We start from the raw sequence: 12,650 nt of genomic DNA, 5'->3' as shown, positions 1-12,650 counted from the left end.
AAAAAAAAAGGAAAGAAAGAAAAACAAACAAACTTCTTTACTTTCTTTTTAAACTTTTTTTGGGGGAGAGAGGCTTGGAAGTGGTTCACATGTAGTCTGATTGGCATTTCCTAATGAGAGGAGACAAGCTGTAGAGAACAGCACAGCCAACTCCAGGTCCTGCCCCTTCTGCACTCACCACCCACTCACTGAGCCTCAGCTGTCACATTTCTTTTTCCCTTCCTCTGTGCTTTTTTTTCTCTCTCTTCTCCTTCCTCCTCCTCCTCCCTCCTCCTCCTCCTTCTTCTTCTTCTTCTTCTTCTCTTCTGACAGACGCAGGTTTCTCATGCATATCTCAGTTTGAGCCATAATGATGGGTGATAATGACAGCACAGATTTGAAAGTTACAAACTCGGAGAAACAAGAACAAAGAGCGCACAACAAATGTGTGGAGGGAAGGCACAGAGACAGAGAGGACGCAAGAGAGAGAGAGAGAGAGAGCAGACGCAGAGAGAAATAATAAGCAACAATCCCTACAAAATCCCATGGAACAATCTGGTAATTCACACATAATAACTTTAATCAGCATTGTAACCCAATAAAGTCAGATTTTTCAGCGAGAATATTTACTATAGCCATGTATAATTCTTTGCAAAAATGTAACTGTTTTTCTATTGATTAACAATACTGACACTTACTTATGAACAACAGAATTTCCAGTTGAGCACTTTTTTCAGTGTGAAAGCACTGGCTATGTACATTCTTGATTTTAGTATACACACTCATACAAACTACTGTTGGAGCACACCAGAGGCGGGAAACCAGGAGAGGCTTCCTTCTCTAAAGGGGAGTGTCAGAGTCGACAAGGCCTCTCTTACACAATATGTAAACGATAGTATATCCGAGGTAAACCATGTAGGAACTCAAATGGCAACCGGAGAGCTCTTGATTTGAGTCATGAAGAGGATTATTCACTGGCAATCCTAAAGTCTTCATCTCTACAGTTCAATGAATTTGAACAGAGTCCAAAATGATGAACAGTGTTGAAACAGCAAATGACAGACAGTCAGTCCATCGGTCAGTCAGTGAGTCAGTCTGTCAGTCAGTCGGTCGGTCGGTCAGTCCCAGGCCAGTCAGGATACAAAAAGCAAAGCCACAGCCAAACCACACTGCTTGTGCCACTGTTAGAAATTGGAGAAACTGGACGATAATAATAAAATACCATCATTTTGTCACAATTAAAGGCATTTGGAAATATTTTTTTCCCCCAATCTCTCTTCTTGTTCTTCTTCTTCTGTCGTCGTCTTCTTTTTTTTGATACAGTATAGAACCAGTAGAACAAATCAGAGTAGAGTAGAAACAGGCAGTCTTTGGTGGGGTGGGGGGCTGCTCACGTGTCTCTGTTACCTGCCCCCCACCTCGCTCAGTGTCATAAAGTGGATGTTGGAGGGGCAGTCGGACAGCTCCGGCTGCTGCTCTATAGGCAGGGAGTAGTAGCCGTCGTAACCCTGAACAAGTCCTCCTGACAGCAGCTGCTGCTTCTCTGCCTCGCTCCATGCCCTGCTCCCTGCGTCCCCTGAATCCACCCTCTTCCTCTCCTTCTCCCACGCCCCCTCCACTGCTCTCTTCCTCGCCTCCTCCCTCACCCGTGCCCTTTCCTCCTCCTCGTTCCCTCCATAGCGCACGCACAAGCACAGTGCCCCCTGCTGAAGAGTGATATCAGCGAATCGTCGAGTCCTGCCGTTCACCATGGCGCTCATCTGAGACACACTCACGTTCACCCCGCTCTCTAGGATGCGCCCCCCAACTCCTAAGCCCAGAGCGAGGTCTTCTTCGATGGGCCGGGACTGGAGGAAATGATGGGTGTCACAGCCATGCACGGTGAAGCTCAGCCCGCTCAGGTGGATGGCACCGTTTAAAATGGCTGCCACGCGGCGGCTGTCCTCGCTAGCCACACCAATGACTTCAGCGCTGACCCGGCCATGGGAGACAGCAAACCGGATGCTGGGGCCGAGAAGAGAGGGTCGAGAGCCGAAGGGAGGAGGGCGTGACGGTCTGTGGCAAGTTGAGCCTACAGGCTGTGACACTAGAGGTAACCTTTCCAGAGAGATGAAACTCCTCAGCTGTCTCCGGAGCTCACACTGGATTCCCAGAACCACCTGGGACAAAGAGTACAACTGGTTACCAAAAAATATTGTTTGAATGCACAAAAAAAATATATAACATTTTATATAGAAATATATGTAATGTAAAGTCAGAGGCTCAACTGTGAGATTCTTTCACAGCAGACATTTTGACTTGTGACAGTCAACAACACAGATGTATCTAATAACATTAATGATGGCTCTGGACATTTTGACATGTCACAATAGGAAAAAGCACAGAAGTGAATAATGACATTAATGATGGCCATATTCAATTTAGCTACTTCAGTTTCAGGGTCCTGGTATTGCCCATGCCGGCTCACTGTCACTCTGTCATAGGTTACTAGGACACTTGGAGACATTGTTAATGGTCCAGATATGACTGTGGTAAATAACATCTATTACAGCTGGGAATATTCTTTTTTAAATTACAACATTAGGCTTTTTTTTTCTTTTTTTTTTTAAATCAAATGTTGCAAAAGTATATCCAAATAAATAAACCCAAGCAAATTAATTAAAAACTAACAACATCAAATTATTGAGGTTATTGTTTTGCAACTAACGACATTGTCATAATTGATTAATCGGACAATTTTCTAATTGTTTAATTGACTCAGTCCAATCTTAGATGTTTAATTTATGATGATATGAAATGCATAAAAGCAGCAAATACTCACATTTAGGAAGCTGGAACCAGGTAATTTTTTACCAAAGTGACTTTGATGACAATGTATTAATTAACAAAAGTGTTAATTTTCTTTCTACTGATCAACAAAGTTTTACTGGAGTTAATTTTTATTTCATTACAAACATTCTCATTTTAATTGTCCTTTTTTAAAACTCCTTTTTTCCATCAACACTTTAATTTCATGTCAAATGTATTTTAAAATGTATGCCTCACTGCTCGCAGCCTCTCTTAAGGAAGCTCAACTGAAACCAAATTTAGCCAGCGAGCTGAAACGGCTCCGTTGGTTATTCCAATTGATAAGCTCTGTGAACTGTGGCTTTCTATGATAGGTGTTAGCCAGTTGCTAAATTTCCAGTATTTATACACCACAAAGTTTGAAATAAATCATCATCATAGTATATGTATCTAAAGAAAGATAAGCAAAAGGGATAAAAAATACGACAAAAAACCTGATTGAAAGCGCACCTTGCTTGTGTCCCAGTTCTGTGTCTTGGTCTGAGTCTTCATCAGTTCGTATGTTTGTTCCATTCTGCCCACATCAGGCTTTGGAAAACCTGGGACAACATTATGAAGCTGGAAGCCAAATAGCTGCAGCCAGCTACCGATGTCTGGACACACATACACACAGAAAGAGAGAACATTGCACAGATGGAGAAAGTTAGAAAATAATGTGTATACTGTGAAGCAAACAAAATGTCATAAGGCCAGAGAAAAAAACACCTTGTACAGGAAATCACACAATATATGAGTGTAATACAGTATGTGTCAGAGATGGTTCACTGGTGTTTCCATGACAAACAGATTCATTCTGTAATAAACAATCCTGCTGCAGGAAAACGTGACAGGCCAAATGAATGTTCCATTAACCAGAAGGACATGCGCCCCCACCGACATCCTGTATTCATTCTCCTACTCTCCTATTCCATCTCTTTCCCTTGCTTGAGTTTCTATTTTGTCTCTCGGGGAAACAGTGTGTTCTTGACAGACAGAGGGAACAAAACATAACAGCCTGTGTTAAAAAACAAGCTGATCAGAGGCATGGCTGTCCTTTCTGTTGCCGGTACATTCTGTCTGTCACATCTTCTCTCTCTGCCACGCAGCTCACCTGTGGTTAGCTGTGAGCCCCGTTCACTCACTCTTTATGGCAGATGTTTCCCGTGTTGTGGGAGTGTGCTGCTGTGTGAAATATCTCTCCGTATCTGTGTGAGAGCTGTAATGTGGTAACTCACGTGAGTCAGTCGGTCACTGAAAGTGTGTGAAGCTCACCTGTGGTAAACTGTGTCACCTCCTCCACTCTCCCAACTGGGCAGTTATTCTTGAAGGCGTACAAGTTAAACGGCTTCGGCTCTTTGCTCAGCTCCCCCCACAGTTCGTGATTAGGCGAAGTCCATCGACCGGCTAGTGTGTCATAATCCCGCCTGCCCAAATGGACCAGTCGTGTCAGAGGATCGTACAAGCCTCCGTGGAAGCCGATGACAAGCTGGAAGTCAGGGTTGGTGTCCTGGTAGACCTCTCCATAAGGGGTGTAGAGGATCTCTTTGACCAGCCGCCCCTTGCTAGAGAAAACTGCTCTTGGACTCCCCACGCTGTCGCAGGCTACATAATACTCCTCCCCACTGCTTAGCTCCATAGCGATGAGATGGCCCTGCAGGTCATAGTACAGCGACGTGATCAGATTGCTGCTGTGGTTGTACAAGTGGCTGACCCTGGTGGGGTGTGACAGATCAGCATAAAAGAACTGCAGCTGCTCGCCCTGGCTGCTCTTGGTGGCCACACGCCGGCCCAGTCCATCGTAGCGATACCACATGGTTCGCTCAGTCACTCGGTTGAAGACGCGAGTCAGCAGGCCGTTGGAGTTGTAGTCGAACAGGTCATTCGCTCGCTGGCGGAGGAAGCCGTCGTCGTCCACGCTGTACTGTAACTCACCGAGGTGTGTTATGCGATCTCTCTGGTCGTAGCGCAGTGGCGTCAGCCTGGAATCAATCCAAAGAGATATACAGTAATACTGCTGTAAACTATGTCTAACATTTATACATGAACAAGACTGAAAGTCTACGATCATGCTAGCAGCTGTGTGAGGGTGTACAGCAGTATTGTGAGCCAACAGCTACTGCTGATGTTGGCATCAAGCTCAAAAACCACAATACCACAATATCACTATTCATCACTTTCTGACTGCAGCAAATGAAATTTTACTAATGTTGTTGTAAAAATTGCTTAAAAATCTTCAAGACTACTGACACTGCTTGATTGGTTAAACATCTGTGAGTTTAGCATTGTTAGCCCTGGCTAACATTTGGTGGCCTACGGAAGCACTATAACATAACTATCAGCTAAGGGTGAGGGCCAATAACCATTCTCTGGCCAATGGGTCTAGCAATGACTGGATGATGGCGGTAGAAGAAAAGTTAAGGGATTACTAAAGTGATAGAAATTCATCCTGAGACATTAATGCACCTTATTTCAAGGCAATCCATCAAACATCAGCCTCATGATGGAAAGAAACAAGAGAAGTCAAGGGATCACTAAAGTCAATAGAATTCACCGTCTGAGGGCCATGAATGTCTGTACAATATTTCATGGTAATCCATTCAGACAAAAGTTGACACACTGTCATTGCCATCTCAGGCTGCTAGCAAGTCAGAAAATTGGATAGCAACACATGCAATACACTTGTTTTGACACAGTAATGATATACCATTTGCTGTAAAATGTATTGCTGGTAGGCACTTACCTAGCACTGGTCCCATGGCTGAGCAGGTTAATGTTGCCGTTGAGGTCGTAGCTGTAGCGCCACTGAGGCCGCTCATTAACTGAGGCACTTTGCAGCTGGCTGTCTGCATCGTATTCGTAAGTGTAGCGAGTCACGTTGTTGTCCACGCCCACCCTGATGTCACAGGTGGTTGTGCGTCCTGCAGAGTCATACTGGATGGTCATCCAGTAGGCGATGGATTTAAGGATCTCATACTGGACCTCTACCACCTGGCCGTAGGAATTAAACACCTTGGTGTGTTTCATCAGGTGGGTGGTGATCACCTAGACAACAGCGAATGAGATGGGTTAGCTATGCACCTGAAAGCAAACATTTAAAATCAAGCTGAAGGGCTTCATGCAGCGATACATCTGGTTGTTTTAAAGCAGTATTTCGTCACCTTACAAAGACTGAAGAAAAGAAAAAAGAAAACAGTTGCCAATTTGCACATCCAGCAGACATGGGGTAACTTAAGTATTAATTTGTCAAGCATTTTTCATGTTTTTAGGCACTTAACAATACATATTCACTCTCCTTTTAGCTTTGTTTTGGTCTATGCTTACCAGCTAGTTGCTAACTTTATCTGTCGGCTTTAACACAACATAAAAGGTACAATTTGAACTAAAACTTAAATGTATCCTAATTTATGTGGATTTAGTTTACAGTATTCTGCCTACCTGGTTGAGATCGTAAAAGATGACGCTGAACTTGCCAAACTGCTCAACCCGTCCGGATACGTCGACATAACGATACAGATCAATGGGAAGAGGGGTTTCATTGATGACTGCCTGCATGCTAGTCACTCTGAAGTTGTTGTAGCTGTAGTCAAACCTGGCGTTGACCAAGCCTTCCTCGCTAAAGCGGAAGATTTGCCGACTTGTCAGGGGACCTACATAGAGGAATCAAGAGTGGTTTCATGTGAGAATTCACTGATGTTTAAATTTTAGAAACACAAATTAGCATTTGAATGAACTATACATATGCCACACTTGTATTTGCACACAAGGCCCTCACAGTCGGCCATCACGCTACCCGTTCAAGCCTGCCTAATTAATTCAAATGAAGGGCTAATTCAACATCATTAACAAAGACACACGCAGTGCAATCTATTCAATCTTAACTATCCCCACACCTCTATGGCATTTCCAGTGGTGACCTTTAATATGGAGAGATAATGAAATCTAAAGACAATAGCCATGATGGGCCAATGTGCTCCTTAATGTCAGAACATCAACTTTAACAACACCATTCATCACCTCTGCTGCTAGCTACTACAGCTCATCGTCCATTTGGAAAAAGGCCTGCTAATGAAACACCATTATGCTGCTATTTGAGATGACTCTGATTGCAGTTAAAATGACTAGTGTCTAGCTTTGGAGACTGTAGAGAGCTGGATCAGCATTACATCTTCTATTTTTATTTTCTGTGGAATGTTGATTCTAAACCTGCGCTAATGGGAAAATGGCAGAAGCACTGAGAATGATGTGGAGGCTTTTCTACAGCCCTAGGGAACTCACAGTCTGTTCGTCTCGCTTCTCTAGCTGTCACTTTCCCAAGCTGTCATCTTTCCCTCTCATTTTCTCTTTCTTTTCTCCCTCACCTACCTCTCTATATCCCTGTCTCTCCTTTTTGTGGTCCCTACTCTTCCTTGTCTCTTCTCAAGGGACAATTACCACTATCTCTCCTCTCTCCAAGACTCCGTTTGTTCTGCTGAAATGAGATCAGTTAAAGGAAGGTGAGAGTCTATTCACAGTGAGGGCAAAGCGATAAACACACACCCGCACACACACCCGCACACACACCCGCACACACAGCTGTGCCTCGCAGATTAGTGACACCTGATCATGGCGAGCCAATCACAAAGCAATGTGAAGTGAACCAGCAGCATAGATGAGAGCACTGTCAATGACCCTGGAAAGACTCTGTAACTTGAGGGAATTGGTGAACTGCATTAACAATGACGGTATCCGAACATATCTGCTGCCACAGCTAAAGGGGCCCATTGATGGTCATGCCATTACTGGATAATACGGCAGTTTATGAAGTACAATGTCTTTCCAACTAATTTTCCAAATCAGAAGTGAAACAATTGTCACATTGTTAGGGTTGTAATTGATGGCCTCGGGTAAGATTTTACCATTTCCTGTCCCAACAGAAATGTATGAATGCAGACGTATGAAGTGTTCACATGCAAGCAGGTACACAAATGTATACCCACACCTAGCCTACCACATATCATTTTATATTCATACAATCACTTGATAACTTTGATCAGGCAGCATGGTTGCGGAGGTGGGGAAGAGAAAGCACGGCTCAGAGCCCAGGGGGTGGTCTCATATTTACAGCTGTGGTAGACCACAATCTCTTCCACTCGAACATGCTCAGCCCTATTCACACTTCTAACTGTGGCTGCCTCAGTCTCAGATGAAATAGCACCACGACTGAGTCAAAGCCAGACTACAGAGTTTGATACCACTCAAGAAATCTGGCTTGAAATGTATGATTGTGCAGTCTTGTCACAGTACAGATGCTTTGAGTTGCGCTCACAAGACCATTTTTATGCTCAGATAGATCCTTTTAAATGACTCAATTAAAGATGACTCTTTGCACATTGTAAATATCTTAAATTTGTGGCTGTTAGTCTGTTTAGCGCCTACGTGCCGGGAGCGCATGTGTATATGTACCTGTTTGTCTGTATCGTATAGAGCTTATGAAGCCATTATGGGTGAGATGAATGGTCTTGACAGTTCCAGAGGCGTCATCGTAAGTGAAGGTCACCAGGGTGGAGTCATAAACCACCTCCGAGAGCCGCGCCGCTGGTGTATACCTTGAAAAAAAAAAGAAAGAAAGTAAAATGAAGAAAAGAACAATTTATAGAATAGGTGATAAATTAGTAAGTTGTGACGTTTGTAGTAAGAACAAAAAACAGCATCATTTGTAAATCAATATAAGTAAACATGCTATACTCGAATAATACAGAGATCTCTTGAGCCATTAAGGAACAAGTTGCATCATCCTTTAGCATTTCATCAAAACCAGACCAGCTGCTGTGGCAGTTATGGCCTTTGAAATCTTGAAAATGGGACCGTTTATTATACTGTAGTATCCCCATCGAGCCAATGAGTACTACAAATGTTAAATACCAGAACATTGCCCGAATCAGTCCTCTAACTTTCAGCAAAATCAGATCAGTGGTGTCTGACTTAGTGTGATGATAAAAAATGTGACCTTTAATCAGTCTTCCCATTAGTCCAATCAGTGTAATTTGTAAGGACAGCTGGATGTGTGTGTGGCACGTTTTGTGTCAGCTAGATTTAGAGCTGTAATAGGGCTTTTACATTTCTGAGATTAGCCTTTAATTATAGCACCTTCATCAAGCCAATCAGTGTTATGTTTTTATGTGGCTGAATATAGTGCCAAGATGCATTATGCCTCCAAGTTTCATCAAAATCAAACCGGTGGTGTTGCCAGTCATCTCCTCCACACTGCGTTGCGTTCCCAAATTAACTGATAAAACCAACAGCCAATAATATTTCTGTGATCTGCGTCGTACCTGTAGATGACACTGCGTCCTGTTCCTAAGTACTGAGTCCTCAGCAGCCGCCCATCCAGGGTGTAGTCCTGCATGAAGGAGGACTGGCTGTCAGGAGGAGTGTATATGTTCCTGTAGTAACCGATGGACAGGAGCGACTGCAGGGTGTGCTTCACCATGCTGGGCATTGTCACGGCAACCAGGCGGTCCGTTTGGTCGTATTCAAAGACGTAGCGCCGCTGGCTATGCAGGAGCAGCATAATGGACTGCAGGAAACACAGACAGATGCACAGCAGAGTTATAATACTGTAGCTCTTTGGTTTGACAAGCTTTTTCTTTCTCTGTCTGGTGTATTTTTTTTATCATCATGTCATTCTGTTAAAAACTTTGTATGGCCACTTCAGAAGCAACCTTGAGGACCTTTGATTTTTCAGTTGGTCATTGAAGGCTATTTAATTCTTAAAACTTAGGTAAAACAAAATGAAAAAATCGCCATAATTGGACCTCTGGGTTTCTTATATGACTGCGATAATTCTGTTTACTGTTTTACTTTTAAGGCAAGCTTTATAGTAATCTGTGTCTGCAGTCTTGTAGCTATTTGAACCGTTTGAACTGCAGTAAACAATGTTGTATAAAATACTCTTCTATTTAACTGTAAGGTATAATATTAATACATTAATAATACATGTAGGTGTTATTAATTCCTTGATGTTTCTGTAATATAAGCTCATTTACACTCTAATTTTGTCTTGGACCAAAAGATGACACTAAATTTATTTCAGGCTGAATATCATTCCATTATATATTAATTTCAAGGACGGAAATGATTAGGTACTGGTAGCTTTCAGCTTTGTCTCACACTTTCAAGAACCCACCTCTTTGCATGTTTTATTCCATTTACTAAAAGTAACATGAACTGCACATTAAACCTATTCATTTTTCAAAGCATGGTGAATGTTAACTGTAAAACCCACTTTCAGGAAACCACTGCTTTCTTTTTCTTTCACCACTCTATGAAAACCAAGGTACAGAGCCTTTAAACGTACTTGAGTTATATAATTCATCACAATAAACATCTTGTCTGCTTTTGCTGCTCTTAAAGCTTTGGTACTGTTGTGTAATCATGCAGCTACGTTATAAGTACAGATTAATATAAAAAGTCTGCACACTAATTGAACTTTAAAAAAAATGTAAAGCAGGCCTAATCTTCCCACTGCAAATTGATTTTCATAGATAACCAAAATGAATGAAACCAATGGCTGCCTCAAAGGGATGAAACACACATTAAAACACTGGTGCTAGTATAGCACTGTAAATGATTTAAATCTGTTAAAGATGTCTCACTTTCATCTCATATACTGGAAGCACATTTCATCGTTTTAGTGTTAGTTTTGATTTCAGGTAACTGCAGTAACCTTGAAGCAGCAAACAAAGATAGAGCAGATGTGTTAGATTGGTGCTAACAGTAAAGACAAAAACAACCAGGAGTGAACACATCAAACAAATCTCAGCATGATACAGAGAGATACTGTCTCGCACATCATCTCTGAACATGTTCGTAGAAGTACAGCACTCACTCTGTCTGCGTACGTGTAGCTCCAGATCTTGCCGTTGACCCAGGCTCGGGACACCACCCTGTCGTTCTCATACTCCAGCCGCTCAGACCATTCCCCGCGGTAGATGGCCGACAACAGTCCCCCACCAGAATAGCTGATGTTTACTTCAGTGTATTTACTACTGGGAGACCAGACCACGGGGCGGCCCAGTAAGTCATACTGGATGTGTAGGGTGAATTTCCTGTGGTCATCATAAATCTTCCCTACTCTGGTGTTCTGATCAAAGTCTATGGACAGCAGGTTTCTGTTATGTGCCTGAAAGGAAAATCATTAAAATGTCAGCTACAGGGGAGAACAAAATAAAACCTTTTAATTTTATTGCTTTATCATCATCATAAATTCTACATAAGGCCACAGACATGCAAATATAAATGAAGGGACATGTCTGAGACAAGCAGAGATTTCATTAGTTTAATTGTGACATTTAGAGAAAACTGGACCTGCATAATATAACAATAAATTGCCTTGTGAACAAGTGAAGAACTGAGTCCTGGGGATTGCTAATTAATTAGCGCACATCAGATAAACTGTGCTTTCCTATTTCATGAAATATTCTGTTTGTGTGGTGTACTTTTTGTGCCAAGGAAAAAGAGAAGAGGTGTTGTAGTGGAAAGTACAGCTAACAGGTTAAGAGTCATTTGACCTATCAGCTACCTCCCAGGGACGCTGCTAATCAGTCAAAACATCTATCATGTTTTTTAACACCAAACCATACAGTTAAAAAGGGCTTTCAGTTTTTGCTCAAAACAAGTGCCACCTTTTGAGGAAGTATATGAAGGTCAGATTGCACAACTTTTTGTTGACTATGCATACTTCCAAGGTGTTGTGATGTGACCTACTCACACCAGTTTCCGTAGTATTTGGGTGGTGTTGACACATTTATGGGTTAGTCTGAATTAAGTTGCTAATTCATACTTTCTTTGTGTACTGAATATAGAAGACTGTATTTTCTTTATTATCTGAGCTGGATGAAGAAAAAGTTGGTGATTTAGTGATTTACCCTAAGCCTGCGTTCATAAGTACTGTAGTTAGTCTTGCTCTGCTCCTTCCTCTGCCTCCACTCTATCAGGCTGGGGGCGTGGTCTCCAGGCAGGCTGATGTTACAACGGCTGGCCGTGGGACTGACTCCTCCCCCAACGCCTCCGGGGAGAAGGGGCTCCGTGCTGAGTGACAGTTCCATCCCACTTGCCAGTGACACAAGGAACGAACCGTCAGCGCTGACTCTGTATGAGCTCTGAGCGTGGTCTGAGGGTGGAGGGGCAGGTGTGATCATATGGTGGGTCACACACGTACAGAGACGAACACAGACACAATAGAACATAAAACCACACATGCACACAGGGAGCAGCAACACATGAAAAAGTGTGAAAAAACATCAGTCAGTGTCTCACAAAAACAGTCTTGAGAAAAATCAATGGTGTACAGGAGCAGACTACATGAATGCCATGAATACAAGTCTGGCTTTTTGTGTGTGTCTTTTGTTTGAATTAATTGCTAAATTTGCGACGCTGAGTCTTTTTACATTTTCTCTGCAACATAAGCGCTGGAATATACATGCTATTGTAGCTTTAGAAAACTGTAATCTATTGAAAAAGAGAGACAGATAGACAGATAGTGAGAAACAGGAACAAAAAGAGAAGGAGAGACAGAAAGAGAGAGAGAGAGATAAAGAAAAAAGAAAGTAAGAAAGAAAAAAAAAGTGTGTAAAGAAAGGGTGTTTGGCCATGACAGTTTTTCACACATTGCAAAGGTCTCTCAGCAACTGTTCTTTCATTTTCTGTATCGCTCGAGCAATGTTTTATACAGGATTTTTACACATGCCAATAGCACTTTGTATCAAGCCATTACTATTTCTAAAACACAATTAATAAAAAAAATTGCAAAAATAATCCTAAAACTATATTTTAATCATAAAACTTAACACAGCTAATAAACTGGA

The 12,650-nt window shown here is 42.3% G+C and overlaps 1 protein-coding gene across 1 annotated transcript in view; it reads right to left on the bottom strand.

The window, feature by feature from the left end:
- Positions 1-552: 552 nt before the first annotated feature.
- Positions 553-12,650, bottom strand: part of tenm1 (teneurin transmembrane protein 1) — a 167,505-nt gene continuing 155,407 nt past the window's right edge. The window contains exons 30-38 of the mRNA XM_035669788.1: positions 11,712-11,956; positions 10,673-10,966; positions 9,117-9,361; positions 8,248-8,390; positions 6,241-6,452; positions 5,546-5,847; positions 4,078-4,784; positions 3,277-3,419; positions 553-2,138 (exon numbers count right to left, since the gene is read on the bottom strand). Coding sequence (XP_035525681.1) covers positions 1,383-2,138; positions 3,277-3,419; positions 4,078-4,784; positions 5,546-5,847; positions 6,241-6,452; positions 8,248-8,390; positions 9,117-9,361; positions 10,673-10,966; positions 11,712-11,956 — 3,047 coding nt within the window. The 3' untranslated portion in view covers positions 553-1,382. The remainder of the gene's footprint in view (positions 2,139-3,276; positions 3,420-4,077; positions 4,785-5,545; positions 5,848-6,240; positions 6,453-8,247; positions 8,391-9,116; positions 9,362-10,672; positions 10,967-11,711; positions 11,957-12,650) is intronic.

The sequence above is a fragment of the Morone saxatilis genome, unplaced genomic scaffold (genome assembly GCF_004916995.1).
Source record: "Morone saxatilis isolate NCDOM2014 unplaced genomic scaffold, NCSU_SB_2.0 Contig22, whole genome shotgun sequence".
NCBI classification, from domain to species: domain Eukaryota; kingdom Metazoa; phylum Chordata; class Actinopteri; family Moronidae; genus Morone; species Morone saxatilis.
This window is presented reverse-complemented; position numbering and strand designations above follow the sequence as displayed.